This window comes from Centropristis striata, chromosome 24, assembly GCF_030273125.1.
Source record: "Centropristis striata isolate RG_2023a ecotype Rhode Island chromosome 24, C.striata_1.0, whole genome shotgun sequence".
Classification (NCBI taxonomy): Eukaryota; Metazoa; Chordata; class Actinopteri; order Perciformes; family Serranidae; genus Centropristis; species Centropristis striata.
The window spans coordinates 728,222-742,852 of record NC_081540.1 but is presented as its reverse complement, the minus strand read 5'-3'; the positions used below and the strand labels follow the sequence as shown (position 1 = coordinate 742,852).

Below are 14,631 nucleotides of genomic sequence, written 5' to 3'. Positions count from 1 at the left end.
ATGATTAAAAAAAGACACAAAATGAGGCACAAAATGACCTGAAAAAAGATACAAAATGATTAGAAAAGACACAAAATTACCAACAAAAAACACAGAAGACATAAAAAAGACAAAAAAAAAAAACAAAGACACAAAATGATTAAAAAAAGAAACAAAAAGAGACAAAATTGCCAACAAAAAACACAAAAGACAAGAGATACAAAATGATTAAAATAAGACACAAAATTACCAATAAAGATACAATAAAGGCACAAAATGAAATAAAAAAAACACAATTATTTAAAAAAAGAGACAAAATTACTAACAAAAAACACAAAAAAGACCAAAATAAGAAACAAAATGACCAACAAAAAACAGACACAAAATGATTAAAATTGCCATCATAATTACTAAAGACACAAAAAAGACACGAAATGACATAAAAAGACACAAAATGATTAAAAAAAAGACACAAAATTACCAACAAAAAGCACAAAGACAAAAAAACAACAATAAAAAGACAATTATTAAAAATAAGACACCAAATTACCAATAAAGACACAATGATCATGGTCATTGAACAGGGATTGATAAAAAACTATATGACCTATCGAAACGTGGATTAATACACCGATACACAAGACTTGTGTCTACTGTTTAAAGTTTAAATGGAGTCTCTAGGTGAAATTATGCCGGAGAAGTAGACGTTTAAATATCTCCAATTATTGTTCTTTTTTTCGGCCGTCCCATTCATTTCAATGCAAAATTTGGGGCAGTTTTTGGCGAGTCTGGTGTCTCACCTGAAGACGAGGCTGAAGTGGAGCCCCTCCTGCTTCACCAGGTAGCCTCCGAACCTGTAGGAGGCGGAGTTGGTGAGGAAGACGATGCACTGGGCGAAGCCGTAGCAGGCGCCGTAGACCTTGGCCTTCTTCAGGGCGGCCTGGTACGGAGCGTCCAGCTGGGCCTCGTACATCTCCACAAACACCTTCTCCTTCCCCAGACCCGCGATGGTCCGGATGTTGTTCAGAGCCTCGCCAGAAATCTGAAACAACCAGTCAATGACGCCATTAAACCAGCTGATTCTAATTCTCATGTGTTTTTAATGTGAGAAGGAGACTATAGATAAAGGATTCCCTCTGGTCTTATCTTTATCCTATTTCATGCTGCTGCAGTAGGTAGCTGCCACGGGATCATTAAACTTTCATTTAATCCGGCTGGTTGGGATGGGTGGAGTTTACTGCAGTGGGGTAATTGAGATAGTGTAAAGGAAGTTCACAGGAAATTGACTTTTTTTCTTTGAGTGTTAACTTTCTGGCTCTCACTGTAGTCACAAAAAAGGCATAAAATGACATAAAAAAGAAACAAAATGATTAAAAAAAGACACAAAATTGCCAACAAAAAAACACAAAAAGACAAAACAAAGACACAAAAAAGACATAAAATGATTAAAAGTAAGACACAAAATGATTTAAAAAAAACACACAAAAAGAGACAAAATTGCCACCAAAAAAACCAAAAAGACAACAAAAAAAGACACAAAATGACATAGAAAGACACAATGACTAAAAAAGGTACAAAATTACCAACAAAAAGACAAAAAGACCAAAAAAAAAAGACTAAACAACCCAATAAAAAGACACAAAAAGGCACAAAAAGATTTAAAAAGACACAAAATTACCAACAAAAAGCATAAAAAGACAAAAAAAACAAAAAGACGCAAAATGATTAAAAATAAGACACCAAATTACCAATAGAGACACAAAAAGGCACAAAATGATTTAAAAAAGGCACAAAATTACCAATACAGACTAATAAGCTAATGGGGATCCTTTTTTAAAACATAAAGGTTTTATCCACTGTGTGTTGTCTGTAGCATGACGCCATTTTAATCCCCAACAGTGAATAACTTACCAAAAACAGGAGCAGCTAATAAAATACAGGAGCAGCTAATAAAATACTGGAGCAGCTAATAAAATACTGTCATACTGTCGAGATCTGAGTTCAGCTTTAAGGCTGTGGAGCTTTTCATCAGTGACGACTGAAAACTGGAAACTAGAGCCTAAAATAGACTAAAATAGAGGCTGCTGTTGTTCAGCTGTCAGTAAATAAGTCAGCTGATGTCACCAGCAGCTGAAAGTGAAGCGCAATCATTGAGACGACTAAATATAACAATGTAAAACAACCCTTTTTAACAAAGGTAAAAAAAAAAAACACCTCGAAGTGTATTAACATGATTTTACTTTTTTGGCAGAGGTTTTTCTAATTTTAGCTTTGTGCATTTAGCATTTGTAATGCAATCTTTTGTGTTTACTGTTTTTTTGTGTGTTTTTATTATGTTTTTGGTGTGCTTTGAGTGTGTTTGTATGTGTTTTTTGTAATTTTGTGGTTTTTGTGTGGGTTTTTGGTTTGTTTTTCATGTTTTATGTGTTTTTTTGTAAAAAAAAAAAAATGTGTTTTTGTGTTTTCACCGTAAAAAATACAGTGAGTAGGTTTTTTTACTGTAAATGTATGAATGTAAATTTAAATATTGAATGTAAATATTATCAAAAACTGTCATGTTGACTGAATATTCCTTTTATTTTTAGGGTAATTGTTTCCTTGTGAAAATATGGTATTTCTTCTTTAATTTTACATGAAAGAAACTGTGTTTTCTACAGTTTAAAAGTTTTGTACTGTTCCTTGATTTACAGTAATTAAAAGCATCTACTACGATATTACATTTTTAATTTTACATCTGTTTAATTTACGGTAAAATACCTGCAACTGTAGTTGCCAGAGCTGGGTTTTCTACTGTAAATTTAAATGTAAATATCAGCAAAAACTGTAATTTAGACTGAAAAGTCCCTTTATTTTTAGGGTAATTGTGTCCTTGTGACATTATGGTATTTCTCTAATTTTACATGAATTTTTTTATATTTTTACAGTAAAACTGTTTTCAAAAGTTTTGTACTATTCCTTGATTTACGGTAATTAAAAGTGTCTACTACGGTGATATGCAATTTTTTATTTTACGCCCTATTTCTCATGCAGTTTGACAGAGTTTTCCTGTAATTTCTCCAAGTATTTATTCCAGTGTAGATTGTGGTAAGAGTTTATTTTTTATTTTAAGAGTGTATTTTTTACTTTAAGAGTTTATTTATTAAGGTTTCCGACCCGTCCGGCGGCCTCCATGGCGAGCTTGTCCTGCTTGGCGAAGCCGGTGAGCATCTTGGCCTGGAAGCCTCCGGACAGAGCGAGGAAGGGCAGGAAGCAGAGGATGAGCATGGTGAGCTTCCAGCTGAAGTAGAAGGACATCAGGATGGCCACGCCGATGTTGGTCAGAGAGTTCACGATCATGCCGATCTGAGAACCCGTCGCCTTGGAGAAGACGAGAAGAAAAGAAGGAGCGTTACTGGGACCAGTGGAACCAGAATCAGATGAGATCAACTCCACAAAGACACACATCTCTCTGGAAAAGGATGATTTTTAGACTCATCAGAAGACCAAAATTAGACTTAAAATGACCAAAAGAGACTTACAATGACAAAAAAGACATTAAATGACCAAATTTAGACTTAAAATGACCATAAAAAAAAGACGTAAAATGACAAAAAAAAACATTAAATGACAAAAAAACTTAAAATGGCCTAAAAAAGGTGTTAAATGACCAACATTAGACTCGAAATGAACAAAAAAGATGTAAAATGACAAAAAAAACAACATTAAATGACAAAAAAACTTAAAATGGCCAAAAAAGACGTTAAATGACCAAAATTAGTCTTAAAATGACCAAAAGAGACTTAAAATGACCATAAAAAAAGATGTAAAATGACAAAAAAGACATTAAATCTTTAACTTTAGACTTAAAATGACCATAAAAAAAGACATAAAATGACAAAAAATAACAACATTAAATGACAAAAAAAAATTAAAGTGGCCAAAAAGATGTTAAATGACCAAAATTAGACTCGAAATGAACAAAAAAAGATGTAAAATTACCAAAAGAGAATTACAATGACAAAAAAGACATAAAATGACAAAAAAAGACATTAAATGACAAAAAAAGACAATAAATGACCAACTGTAGACTTAAAATGACCATAAAAAGACATAAAATGAAAAAAAAAAAAAAACTTAAAATGGCCAAAAAAGACGTTAAATGACCGAAATTAGATTTAAAATTACCAAAAAAGGACGTAAAATGAAACAAAATTAGACTTACAATGACCTGCACAGTATTATCTGCATCTCTTCATGGATATTATCATATTTCCAGGCAAAAATTACCATAAAAAAAGACATAAAATTACCAAAAAAAACATTAAATTACCAAAATTAGATTCAGAATGACCAAAAAAGACGTTAAATTACCAAAATTAGATTTTAAATCACCAAAAAAGGACGTCAAATGAAACAAAATTAGACCAAAAGAGACTTACAATTACAAAATTGCCTGTCTGTCTGTCTATCTATACTTTGTCAACTTCAAGTCTAGTTTTGCGTTTTTATGGCCTTTTAGTCATGTTGATAGGCTAATTTAGACTTTGTAGGAGGTTTTTATAGCTCCATTCTGACATTTTTTCTGTTGTTTTTTTTTGACTAGAGTCACATCGATCCTAAATCCCATCTGTTTTTTGGGCCGTTATTGGAAAAAACAAAACAAAACTAACCAGTGGATTCCATTGAAGCCAGTCATCGAAGCAGAATAACCAGTTCAGTCTCCGTTACTGTTTTAAATCTTTAAATCTTAAATCTTTAACTCACCCCTTGGACCTGCGAGGCGTCGGTGGCGAGGCGTGTGGTCAGCGCCCCGGGGCTGTTCCGGTGGTCGTCGAACCAGCCGATCTCTTGGCCCAGCATGGCGTGGAAGCCCAGACGCCGTAACCTGCGGGTCAGCAGCTCGCCAGACTTGGAGAAAGCATAACCCTGAGGACACACGAGGGTTTTATTAAAGACAAAACACCAGCCGACTCTCAACAAAGAGATTTAAAGTGGTGAATCTACAAGAAAAAAGAGATTTAAAGTGGCAAATCTACAAGAAAAAAGTTGCAGATTTAAGAGATTTAAAGTGGCAAATCTACAAGAAAAAAGTTGCAGATTTAAGAGATTTAAAGTGGCAAATCTACAAGAAAAAAGTTGCAGATTTAAGAGATTTAAAGTGGCAAATCTACAAGAAAAAAGTTGCAGATTTAAGAGATTTAAAGTGGTGAATCTACAAGAAAAAAAGTTGCAGATTTAAGAGATTTAAAGTGGCAAATTTGTGCGAACTATAATATAACTAATCTGAGATGTCTGAACCTCCGGGCTGTCAGAGCTCACGGATCAATCACAGAGCAGTCAGAACATCTGTTTTTCTCCAAAAGAGGAATCAATTTAACAAAATAAAGGAGCTCTCTTGTCTTTCCCCAACCTTCAACACTACATTGTCACAGATTGGTGTAAGAAAACAGCCAAATTGTGACCGTAACATACAGTTTTTTTCCATTAAAAAGGTATTATACTGTAGAAAACAATGCATTCTGGGCAATATTTATATATATATTTTCTAAGTCTCTTCTTGTCCACATTTTTAATGGCTGTTTTTTACTTAACTAACTCATTCAGTATATGGTTTATTAAAATTACTGAGATTACAGTGAAGACAGTGCTTAATTTGTAGTAATTGGCTTTCAGACAGTAATATGCTCCATTTATAAAAATGACTGCATTGTATACTGCAACAATATTGCAACTAGTTATTAGTTATAGTTATTAGTTATTTTGTGTCTTTTTTTTGTCATTTTGTGTCAGTTGTTCTGTCTTTTTTGGTCATTTTGTGTCTTTTTTAAGTAATTTTGTGTCTTTTTTTAGTCATTTTGTTTTTAATATTAAATATGTTTACAGTGCAGTAACTTAACATATTTCATGCTCAAATACATGTATAACAGTATAAATAGGAATACAAAAGGTTTGAAGCAAGTAAAAAATAACCACTTACTGTGATTTCTTTTGTTTTCAGTGCAAGAACAGCAGACCAACATTAATTGCAACAAGTCATTTTGTGCATTTTTACACTGCACTTTTAAGATTTCATGCTCAAATGCATGTAGTTGTACTGAGGGCCACTTCAAGTGAGGGTGCGGGCCTTATGCGGCCCCTGGGCCTCCTGTTTCCCATCCCTGCTATACTGTGTTTTAGTCTACTGTAAAAATCAATGAAAAGCAGGATTTTATGTGGTTTTATCACAGTAACATACCGTAAAGTAAATAACAGTAGAGGAACTGTAGAATTAACAGTAGAATGCTGGATTCTGTTTTTTTTTTCCTACAAACTTATTTTATATAAGATTTTGCCTGGTATTGCTGCCAGTATTTTACTGTTCATGTACCAGACAATAGTTTAGAGTGTAGCAGGAGGTAAAAACGATGGAGAAGCTCTAAAGCCTGACAGTCTGCTGCTCTACCTGCAGCATCTGAGTGAAGAAGGAGACCACGCCGACCATGACGAAGAACAGACAGATGCCATCGATCTCCGTCCTCTGAGCCACGGGATCTGTTATCGAGAACGTCTGCAAACACACAGAGACACAGGAGTGAGTACAAATGATCTGCTCCTCCTGTTCCTCCTCCTGGTTCTCCTCCTGCTCCTCCTCCTCCTCTGGGAGCTTCACCTGAGCATTAAACACAGATAAACAGTTAGCCATCAGGCCATATACAGTCCTCAGACATTTCAAAGTGCTTTTACACTCCAACGGTATGCAATTATTGTTGACCCACGGATTTTTTGCTATTTTACATCTTTTTTTGGTCAATTTGTGTCTTTTTTGGCCATTTTGTGTCCTTTTTTAGTCATTTTATGTCTCTTTTGGTCATTTTGTGTCTTTTTTTGGTCAATTTGTCTCCTTTTTTTTGTAATTTTACGTCTTTTTGTCAATTTGTGTCCTTTTTTGGGTCAATTTGTGTCTTTCTTTGGTCAATTTGTTGTTGTTTTGGTCAATTGTGGGGTTTTTTGGTCATTTTGTGTCCTTTTTGGTCATTTTATGTCTTTTTGTCAACTTGTGTCCTTTTTTTTGATCAATTTGTGTCTTTTTTGTCAATTTGTCTTTTGTCAATTTGTGTCTTTTTTTGTCATCTTACATCTATTTTGGTCAATTTATGTCTATTTTGGTCATTTTGTGTCTATTTTTGGTCATTTTGTGTCTTCTTTTGGTCAATTTGTGTCTTTTTGTGGTCATTTTGTGTCTTTCTTTGGTCAATTTGTTGTTGTTTTTGGTCAATTTGTGGGTTTTTTTGGTCAATTTGTGGGGTTTTTGGTCAATTTGTGGTTTTTTGGTCAATTTGTGGGGTTTTTTGGTCATTTTGTGGGTCTTTTTGGTCAATTTGTGTCTTTTTTGGTCAATTTGTGTCTTTTTTGTCAATTTGTCTTTTGTGAATTTGTCTTTTTGGTCATTTTACATCTATTTTGGTCACTTTATGTCTATTTTTGGACATTTTGTGTCTTTCATTGGTCAATTTGTTGTTGTTTTGGTCATTTTGTGCCTTTTTTTGTTCATTTTACAACCAGGCAGATGCTATCAATCTCCGTCCTCTGAGCCACTCATTCTGTTATTGAGAACGTCTACAAACACACAGAGACACATGAGTGAGTAGAACAACATGTGGAGATAAACCATCATGTATTTACTCGGTTATAGAGATGACCTCGTACGTCAGACCTGTTTCCATATCAGACACATCGGTTCCACCTGATTATTCTCCAGCTCTCACATCTCTAATGTTCTCTACAAGAACACTACGTGACGTTTGTTAATATTGTTGCTCCAGTGCAGGAAATCCACAAGTCGACCTTCATCTGATGTGACCATTAATCATATTTAGAGTCTCTGTGTTCAGAAAGCAGAGCGGTGCGTGATGCAGATGATGAGAAATGCTCAAAGACTGCTACTCCTGTTAACCCTTCATCAGGCCAAGAACTATATCTGGTAACTTCAGTGGATATCAAAATGGGAAGAGAAAAAAGGTGCAAATTTACTAGATTAAAGTGGCAATCTACATGAAAAAAAGTTGCAGATTTACGAGATTTAAAGTGGTGAATTTGCGCGAAAAAATTCGCAGATTTACGAGATTTAAAGTGGTGAATCTGCGCGAAAAAAGTTGCAGATTTACGAGATTTAAAGTGGCAAATTTGTGTGAAAAAAGTTGCAGATTTAAGAGATTTAAAGTGGCAAATTTGTGCGAAAAAAGTTGCAGATTTAAGAGATTTAAAGTGGCAAATCTACAAGAAAAAAAGTTGCAGATTTAAGAGATTTAAAGTGGCAAATTTGTGCGAAAAAAGTTGCAGATTTACGAGATTTAAAGTGGCAAATCTACAAGAAAAAAAGTTGCAGATTTAAGAGATTTAAAGTGGCAAATTTGTGCGAAAAAAGTTGCAGATTTAAGAGATTTAAAGTGGCAAATTTGTGCAAAAAAGTTGCAGATTTAAGAGATTTAAAGTGGTGAATCTACAAGAAAAAAAGTTGCAGATTTAAGAGATTTAAAGTGGCAAATCTGCGAGAAAAAAAGTTGCCTATTTAAGATATTTAAAGTGGTGAATCTGCGAGAAAAAAGTTGCATATTTAAGAGATTTAAAGTGGCAAATCTGCGCAAAAAAATTTGCAGATTTAAGAGATTTAAAGTGGCAAATCTACACGAAAAAAATTGCAGATTTAAGAGATTTAAAGTGGCAAATTTGTGCGAAAAAAGTTGCAGATTTAAGAGATTTAAAGAGCCACTGAACACTTCAGTCTTTTTTCTTCAACCTGTGGAAGGAACCCCGTATTCCCACTAATCAAACAGTCCGATCCATCATAAAAGCCTCCTCAGACTATTTATCTGCTGTCACAATGACGCATTAAAGCCCCTGGATGTCTGGAGATTTTATTTTAAATATACAGTCCTTTTTATCACTTTTACTCCAATGGCAGGAACAGAAAAAAATGGACAATTCCTGTGAAATTGGGTTTAGTTTAAAGGAAAGAGTTTGAGTGAATCTGACCGCCAGGATCTGGCTGAAGAGCAGAGAGTAGACGGGGTTGATTCCTCCGTTTAAAGCGGCTCCGAACGATCCAAACAGCATGTACGGCCACTCGGGAACGTTGTACTTCAGGATCCTGGTGATGGGAGCCGGCTCCACCTGCTCCTCCTCCTCCTCCTCCTGCGGGAGCTTCACCTGAGCGTTAACACAGAGAAACAGTTATACAGTCTGAGGATTTACAGAGAACAACAAATACCAAGAAACACCCACATTTCAACGGTATGCAATTTTTGAGTCATTTTACGTCCTTTTTTGGTCATTTTACGTCTTTTTTTGGTCAAATTGTGTCTTTTTGTGGTCAATTTATATACTTTTTTGTGGTCAATTTGTGTCTTTTTTTTGTCATTTTGTGTCTATGTGGTCAATTTGTGTCTTTTCTTGGTAATTTTATGTCTTTTGGTCAATTTGTGTCTTTTTTTTGGTCATTTTACGTCTATTTTGGTCAATTTGTTTATATTTTGAGTTACTTCGTGTCCTTTTTTGGTCATTTTATGTCTTCTTTTAGTCAATTTGTGTCTTTTTGTGGTCATTTTGTGTCTTTCTTTGGTCAATTTGTTGTTGTTTTTTGGTCTTTTTACATCTCTTTTGGTCAATTTGTATCTTTTTTGGTCAATTTGTTAATTTTTTTGGGTAATTTCGTGTCTTTCTTTGGTCAATTTGTGGGGTTTTTTGTCATTTAACATCTATTTTGGTCATTTTGTGTCCTTTTTGTGGTCAATTTGTGTCCTTTCTTGGTCATTGTATGTGTCTTTTGGTCATTTTGTGGTCATTTTGTGTCTTTTTGTCAGTCAATATACGTCTTTTTTGGTCATTTTGTCTTTCTTTGGGTCATTTTGTATCTCTCTGGTCACTTTACACCTTTTTTTGGTCAATTTGTGTCTTTATAGTCAACCAGCCACGTATAAAACTGTAAACCAACCTGAGATTTATCTACGTGAGACACGGAGTACGCTCTGGGGCCGAGCTCTCCAGCGATCCCCACAGAAGACTCTGGGATCAGGTTGGACATCTGAGACCTGGACCGCTGGCGGATCGAGGCTCTGCAAATAAAAAACAAGAGCTGCTGTCATCCATAGCGTCCACTTTATGCACATGAACATTCAAAGAACACAGGATTTATTGCTGCTGCTGTTGTTCCTGCAGTCATTATGACTCCACCAATACTAAGGAGCTCTGGATGGTTGTTTCAGCTAGAAAAGCTTCAAATATTAAATAAATGTAACTAGCGGTGCATCTCAATATTTTAGAATATGATTGAAAAGTCCATTTCCAGTAGTTCAAGTCAAACAGCCCCAAACAAGTATTGAGTCATATAGATGGACACAATAACAGGAAGAGAGAAAATTTAGGTTTTTTGGTCAGTTTGTGCCTTTTTTGGTCATTTTGTGCCTTTTTTGGTCATTTTGTGCCTTTTTTTGGCCATATTGGTTCTTGTTTTGTAATTTTGTGTCTTTGTGGTCAATTTGTGCCTTTATTGGTGATTTTGTGTCTTTTTTTGGTCATTTTGTGTCTTTTGTGGTCAATTTGTGCCTTTCTTGGTAATTTTACATCTTTTTTGGTCATTTTGCGTCTTTTTTTGTCATTTTGTGTCTTTTTTTGGTCGTTTTGTGCCTTTTGTGGTCAATTTGTGCCTTTCTTGGTAATTTTGCATCTTTTTTTGGTAATGTGTCTTTTTTTGGTAAATTTGTGTCTTTTTTTGGTAAATTTGTGTCTTTTTTTTGGCCATTTTGGTTCTTTTTTTGTAATTTTGTGTCTTTGTGGTCAGTTTGTGCCTTTTTTGGTCTTTTGTTGTCAATTTGTGCCTTTCTTGGTAATTTTGCATCTTTTTTTGGTCATTTTGTGGTAAATTTGTGTATTTTTTTGGTCATTTTGTGTATTTTTTTGGTCAATTTGTGTATTTTTTTGGCCATTTTGGTTCTTTTTTTGTAATTTTGTGTCTTTGTGGTCAATTTGTGCCTTTTTTGGTCTTTTGTTGTCAATTTGTGCCTTTCTTGGTCATTTTGCATCTTTTTTGGTCATTTTGTGTCTTTTTTTTAAGTCATTTGAGATGCACCTGTACATAGTTAAGTAAATAAAAGTGCCAGTTTCTGCCATGACACACCTCAATAATAATATTTAGATGCATGTATTTAATCCTCGGGTAATAAATGAGTGAGTGATGGTACCTGAGGCTGGCGCGGTAGCTTCCTGCTCGGGACAGATTCAACTTCTCCGGCTGCTCTTCGTTGTCAGCCACTAACACAAGAGATCCAACAATCAGAACTTGGTCTCTTTAGACTCTATATTTAGTAAATGTCTCTGGGGGACCTACTTTCCCGAGCCTTCTCGTTGAGAGCCTTGTCCCCTTGGCTCTGCAGGGTGACCAGAGTGAAGTAGACTCCTTTCCTCTCCAGTAACTCGTCGTGTTTTCCTTTCTCCACCGCTCGGCCGTGCTCGAATCCCACAATCACATCGGCGTTCTTGATGGTGGAGAGCCGGTGAGCGATGGAGATGGTGGTGCGACCCATCCGGACCTGAAACCAAACGGAAGATCTGTTTTACACCCTGGAAAATTAATTTTAATGTCTCATTTTGTCAGCTGTGGCACTTTGTCTATTTTGGTCATTGGTGTCTATTTTTATTATTTTTCAAAGTGCTTTTACACTCCAACGGCACGCAATTATTGTTGACCCACGGCAATTTGTATTTTTTGCAATTTTACATCTTTTTTGGTCATTTTGTGTCTTTTTTTTGGTCATTTTGTCTTTTTTTTGTCATTTTGTGTCTTTTTCTGGTCAATTTGTGTCTTTTTTGTCAATTTGTCTTTTTTTGTCAATTTGTGTCTGTTTGTGGTCATTTTGTGTCTTTCTTTGGTCAATTTGTGTCCATTTTGGTAATTTTATGTCTTTTTGTCAATTTGTGTCCTTTTTTGAGTCAATTTGTGTCCTTTTTTGGGTCAATTTGTGTCTTTTTTTTGGTCATTTTTGTGGTCAATTTGTGTCCTTTTTTGGGTCAATTTGTGTCTTTTTTGTCAATTTGTGTCCTTTTTTTGCTGATTTTATATCTTTTTGTCAATTTGTGTCCTTTTTTTTGGTCAATTTGTGTCTGAGAAGACTGTGAAGAGATGTTCATTCTCCTATCTATAGAATAATAATAATTATAATACATTTTATTTGTAATGCACTTTACATTACAGGAAATCTCAAAGTGCTACAGGTTAAAAGCATAACAGTCTAATTAAAAAAAGGAAAAAACAGCTAAAAACATACATACATAATCTAAAAACCATCTAGATGGGAGGAACCAAAGGTTTTGCTAAAAAGGAAAGTTTTTAGTCCTTTTTTTAATTTAATTAATTTATAGGTTTCATTAGGGCTTGTAGAACCTATGTAATAACCCAGATAATGTAATAAATTCCCGATAATGTAATAACCCCGATAATGTAATAAATTGCCGATAATGTAATAACCCCGATAATGTAATAAATTGCCGATAATGCAATACAAATCTGTACTTGAGTCCATTGAAAATGTAATAAAACCTGATAATGTAATAACTTCCCGATAATGTAATAACTTCCCGATAATGTAATAAATTCCAGATAATGTAATAACCCTGATAATGTAATAAAAATCTGTACTTGAGTCCATTGAAAATTTAATAAAACCTGATAATGTAATAACTTCCCGATAATGTAATAACCCTGATAATGTAATAAATTCCCGATAATGTAATAAAAATCTGCACTTGAGTCCATTGAAAATGTAATAAAACCTGATAATGTATTAAATTCCCGATAATTTGATAAAAATCTGCACTTGAGTCCATTGAAAATGTAATAAAACCTGATAATGTAATAAATTCCCAATAATGTAATAAAAATCTGCACTTGAGTCCATTGAAAATGTAATAAAACCTGATAATGTAGTAACTTCCCGATAATGTAATAAAGTGCATTTCCCAATAATGTAATACACTTTTTTATTACATTTTCAATGGACTCAAGTGCAGATTTTTATTACATTTTCGGGGTTATTACATTATCGGGTTCTACACGGCTGCACGATTAGGCCAAAATGATAATCACGATTATTCTGATGAAGATTGTAATCAGGATTAAATGTGCTGCAGGCGTTTATGAGTGGACGGTCTCAGGTGTGCAGGCTGATTCGAAGCAGGATTGAACTGAAAAAATACTCTGAGAGGACAAACGGGATCAAATGGATACACGAGGAAATAGAGCGAGGCGGTAAATAACTCAGTGTTGACATTTGGTTTGACACAAACAGCTGTCTCCGAGGTTAAAGACCTCCGTTTGTTTGACCCGTCCATCCACCAACCGTGTGGACTTTGATTAGAAACGTTTCTGTGATGCGTCAAGAACAAAGGTTACCCAGAAAATATGTTTCCCTCGAAACGTATTACAAAGGAAATCAGGCTGATGAACCTTTTGTAGAAGCTCAGATAGCAGCATGATACAGCTATGGATTAATTTTATATAATTGCAAGAGAAAAACCTGCCACATTTCAAACAATGAAACCTAGGGCTGCATAATTAATCAAATTTTAATTGTGATCACGTTTAAATTAACCTGATCGTCGGCGATATTTCCATTTTAAAATGCGTCTCTCCTGCATATCTAACCAACACTTTCTACACCAGTAGTCCACCAACCACCAGGGGGCGGGGCCGTGTTTCTCCCCGTGTTTCTCCCCTCTTCTTAACGAGCCGCGGGTGCCAGAGGCTCTTCTTAACGAGCCACAAGGGCCGGAGGCTCTTCTTAACGAGCCGAGGGGGCCGGAGGCTCTCCTTAACGAGCCGCGGGGGCCGGAGGCTCATAATAAATGTTTCCTTTATTTCCTTTGTCTGATCCATCTCAGCTCCAATAAGTTTATTAAGTCATAAAACCAGATAGATGAAATAGATTTCATATCAACCAAAAAGATTTACGTATGAAAAAAGTTGACAAAGATGAAAACGAAGAACATTTTCACTATAATTTGAGTTAGTTTTAGTTAGTTTTGTAACCACACAATACAGTTTCAGTTATTGTTTTTTAAAAAGCTCTCATTCTTATTTTTATTTCAGTTAACTAAAAAAATGTTTTTTCAATTCTAGTTTTCTTTATTTCGTTAACTATAATAACCTTGCCTCAAAGATGTTATAAGGTCGTCATCTCTAATAACAACTTAAACAAAGAAGTGCTAACAGTATATAAAATGTTGCCTTTGTAGGGGAATTTAGTCTAGCAACCAGCCTGCACATTGAAATATCTCTAATATTGTTTGTGTGTTTTTATACGTTTTGGACGGGTTGATTTGGTTTTACTGCCCTGTGCAATGACGATAAAGGCTTCTGATTCTCATGATCTAATGCTGCACATAGACCAGTCAGACTCACTTTATCCAGAGCTTCTTGAACCGTGGCCTCGCTCTCGTTGTCGAGGGCCGAGGTCGCCATGTCCAGCAGCAGGATGCGAGGTTTCCTGACCAGCGCCCTGGCGATGGCGATACGCTGCTTCTGCCCGCCGCTCATCTGCCCTCCGCCCTCTCCAACCAGGGTGTCGAATTTCTGTGGGATGAAACAGAACCAGGTGAAGTTATCAGGCCTAACAGGAGCTCAGGTGAGTCCTGGAGCCGCCT

General features: G+C 35.3%; 1 protein-coding gene across 2 annotated transcripts in view; it reads right to left on the bottom strand.

Annotated features, from left to right (window-relative positions):
* The window catches only part of abcb11b (ATP-binding cassette, sub-family B (MDR/TAP), member 11b), a 42,073-nt gene that overhangs the window by 14,204 nt on the left and 13,238 nt on the right, over nucleotides 1–14,631 (bottom strand). Inside the window, exons 16-24 of one of the 2 annotated variants that reach the window (XM_059327920.1) lie at nucleotides 14,390–14,560; nucleotides 11,321–11,522; nucleotides 11,175–11,244; nucleotides 9,929–10,049; nucleotides 8,971–9,144; nucleotides 6,401–6,505; nucleotides 4,723–4,884; nucleotides 3,133–3,336; nucleotides 780–1,021 (exon numbers count right to left, since the gene is read on the bottom strand). In XM_059327920.1, the coding sequence (XP_059183903.1) occupies nucleotides 780–1,021; nucleotides 3,133–3,336; nucleotides 4,723–4,884; nucleotides 6,401–6,505; nucleotides 8,971–9,144; nucleotides 9,929–10,049; nucleotides 11,175–11,244; nucleotides 11,321–11,522; nucleotides 14,390–14,560 (1,451 nt within the window). Of the gene's footprint in view, nucleotides 1–779; nucleotides 1,022–3,132; nucleotides 3,337–4,722; nucleotides 4,885–6,400; nucleotides 6,506–7,275; nucleotides 7,555–8,970; nucleotides 9,145–9,928; nucleotides 10,050–11,174; nucleotides 11,245–11,320; nucleotides 11,523–14,389; nucleotides 14,561–14,631 lie in introns of those variants that run through there. The other variant, XM_059327921.1, reaches the window with a different exon arrangement.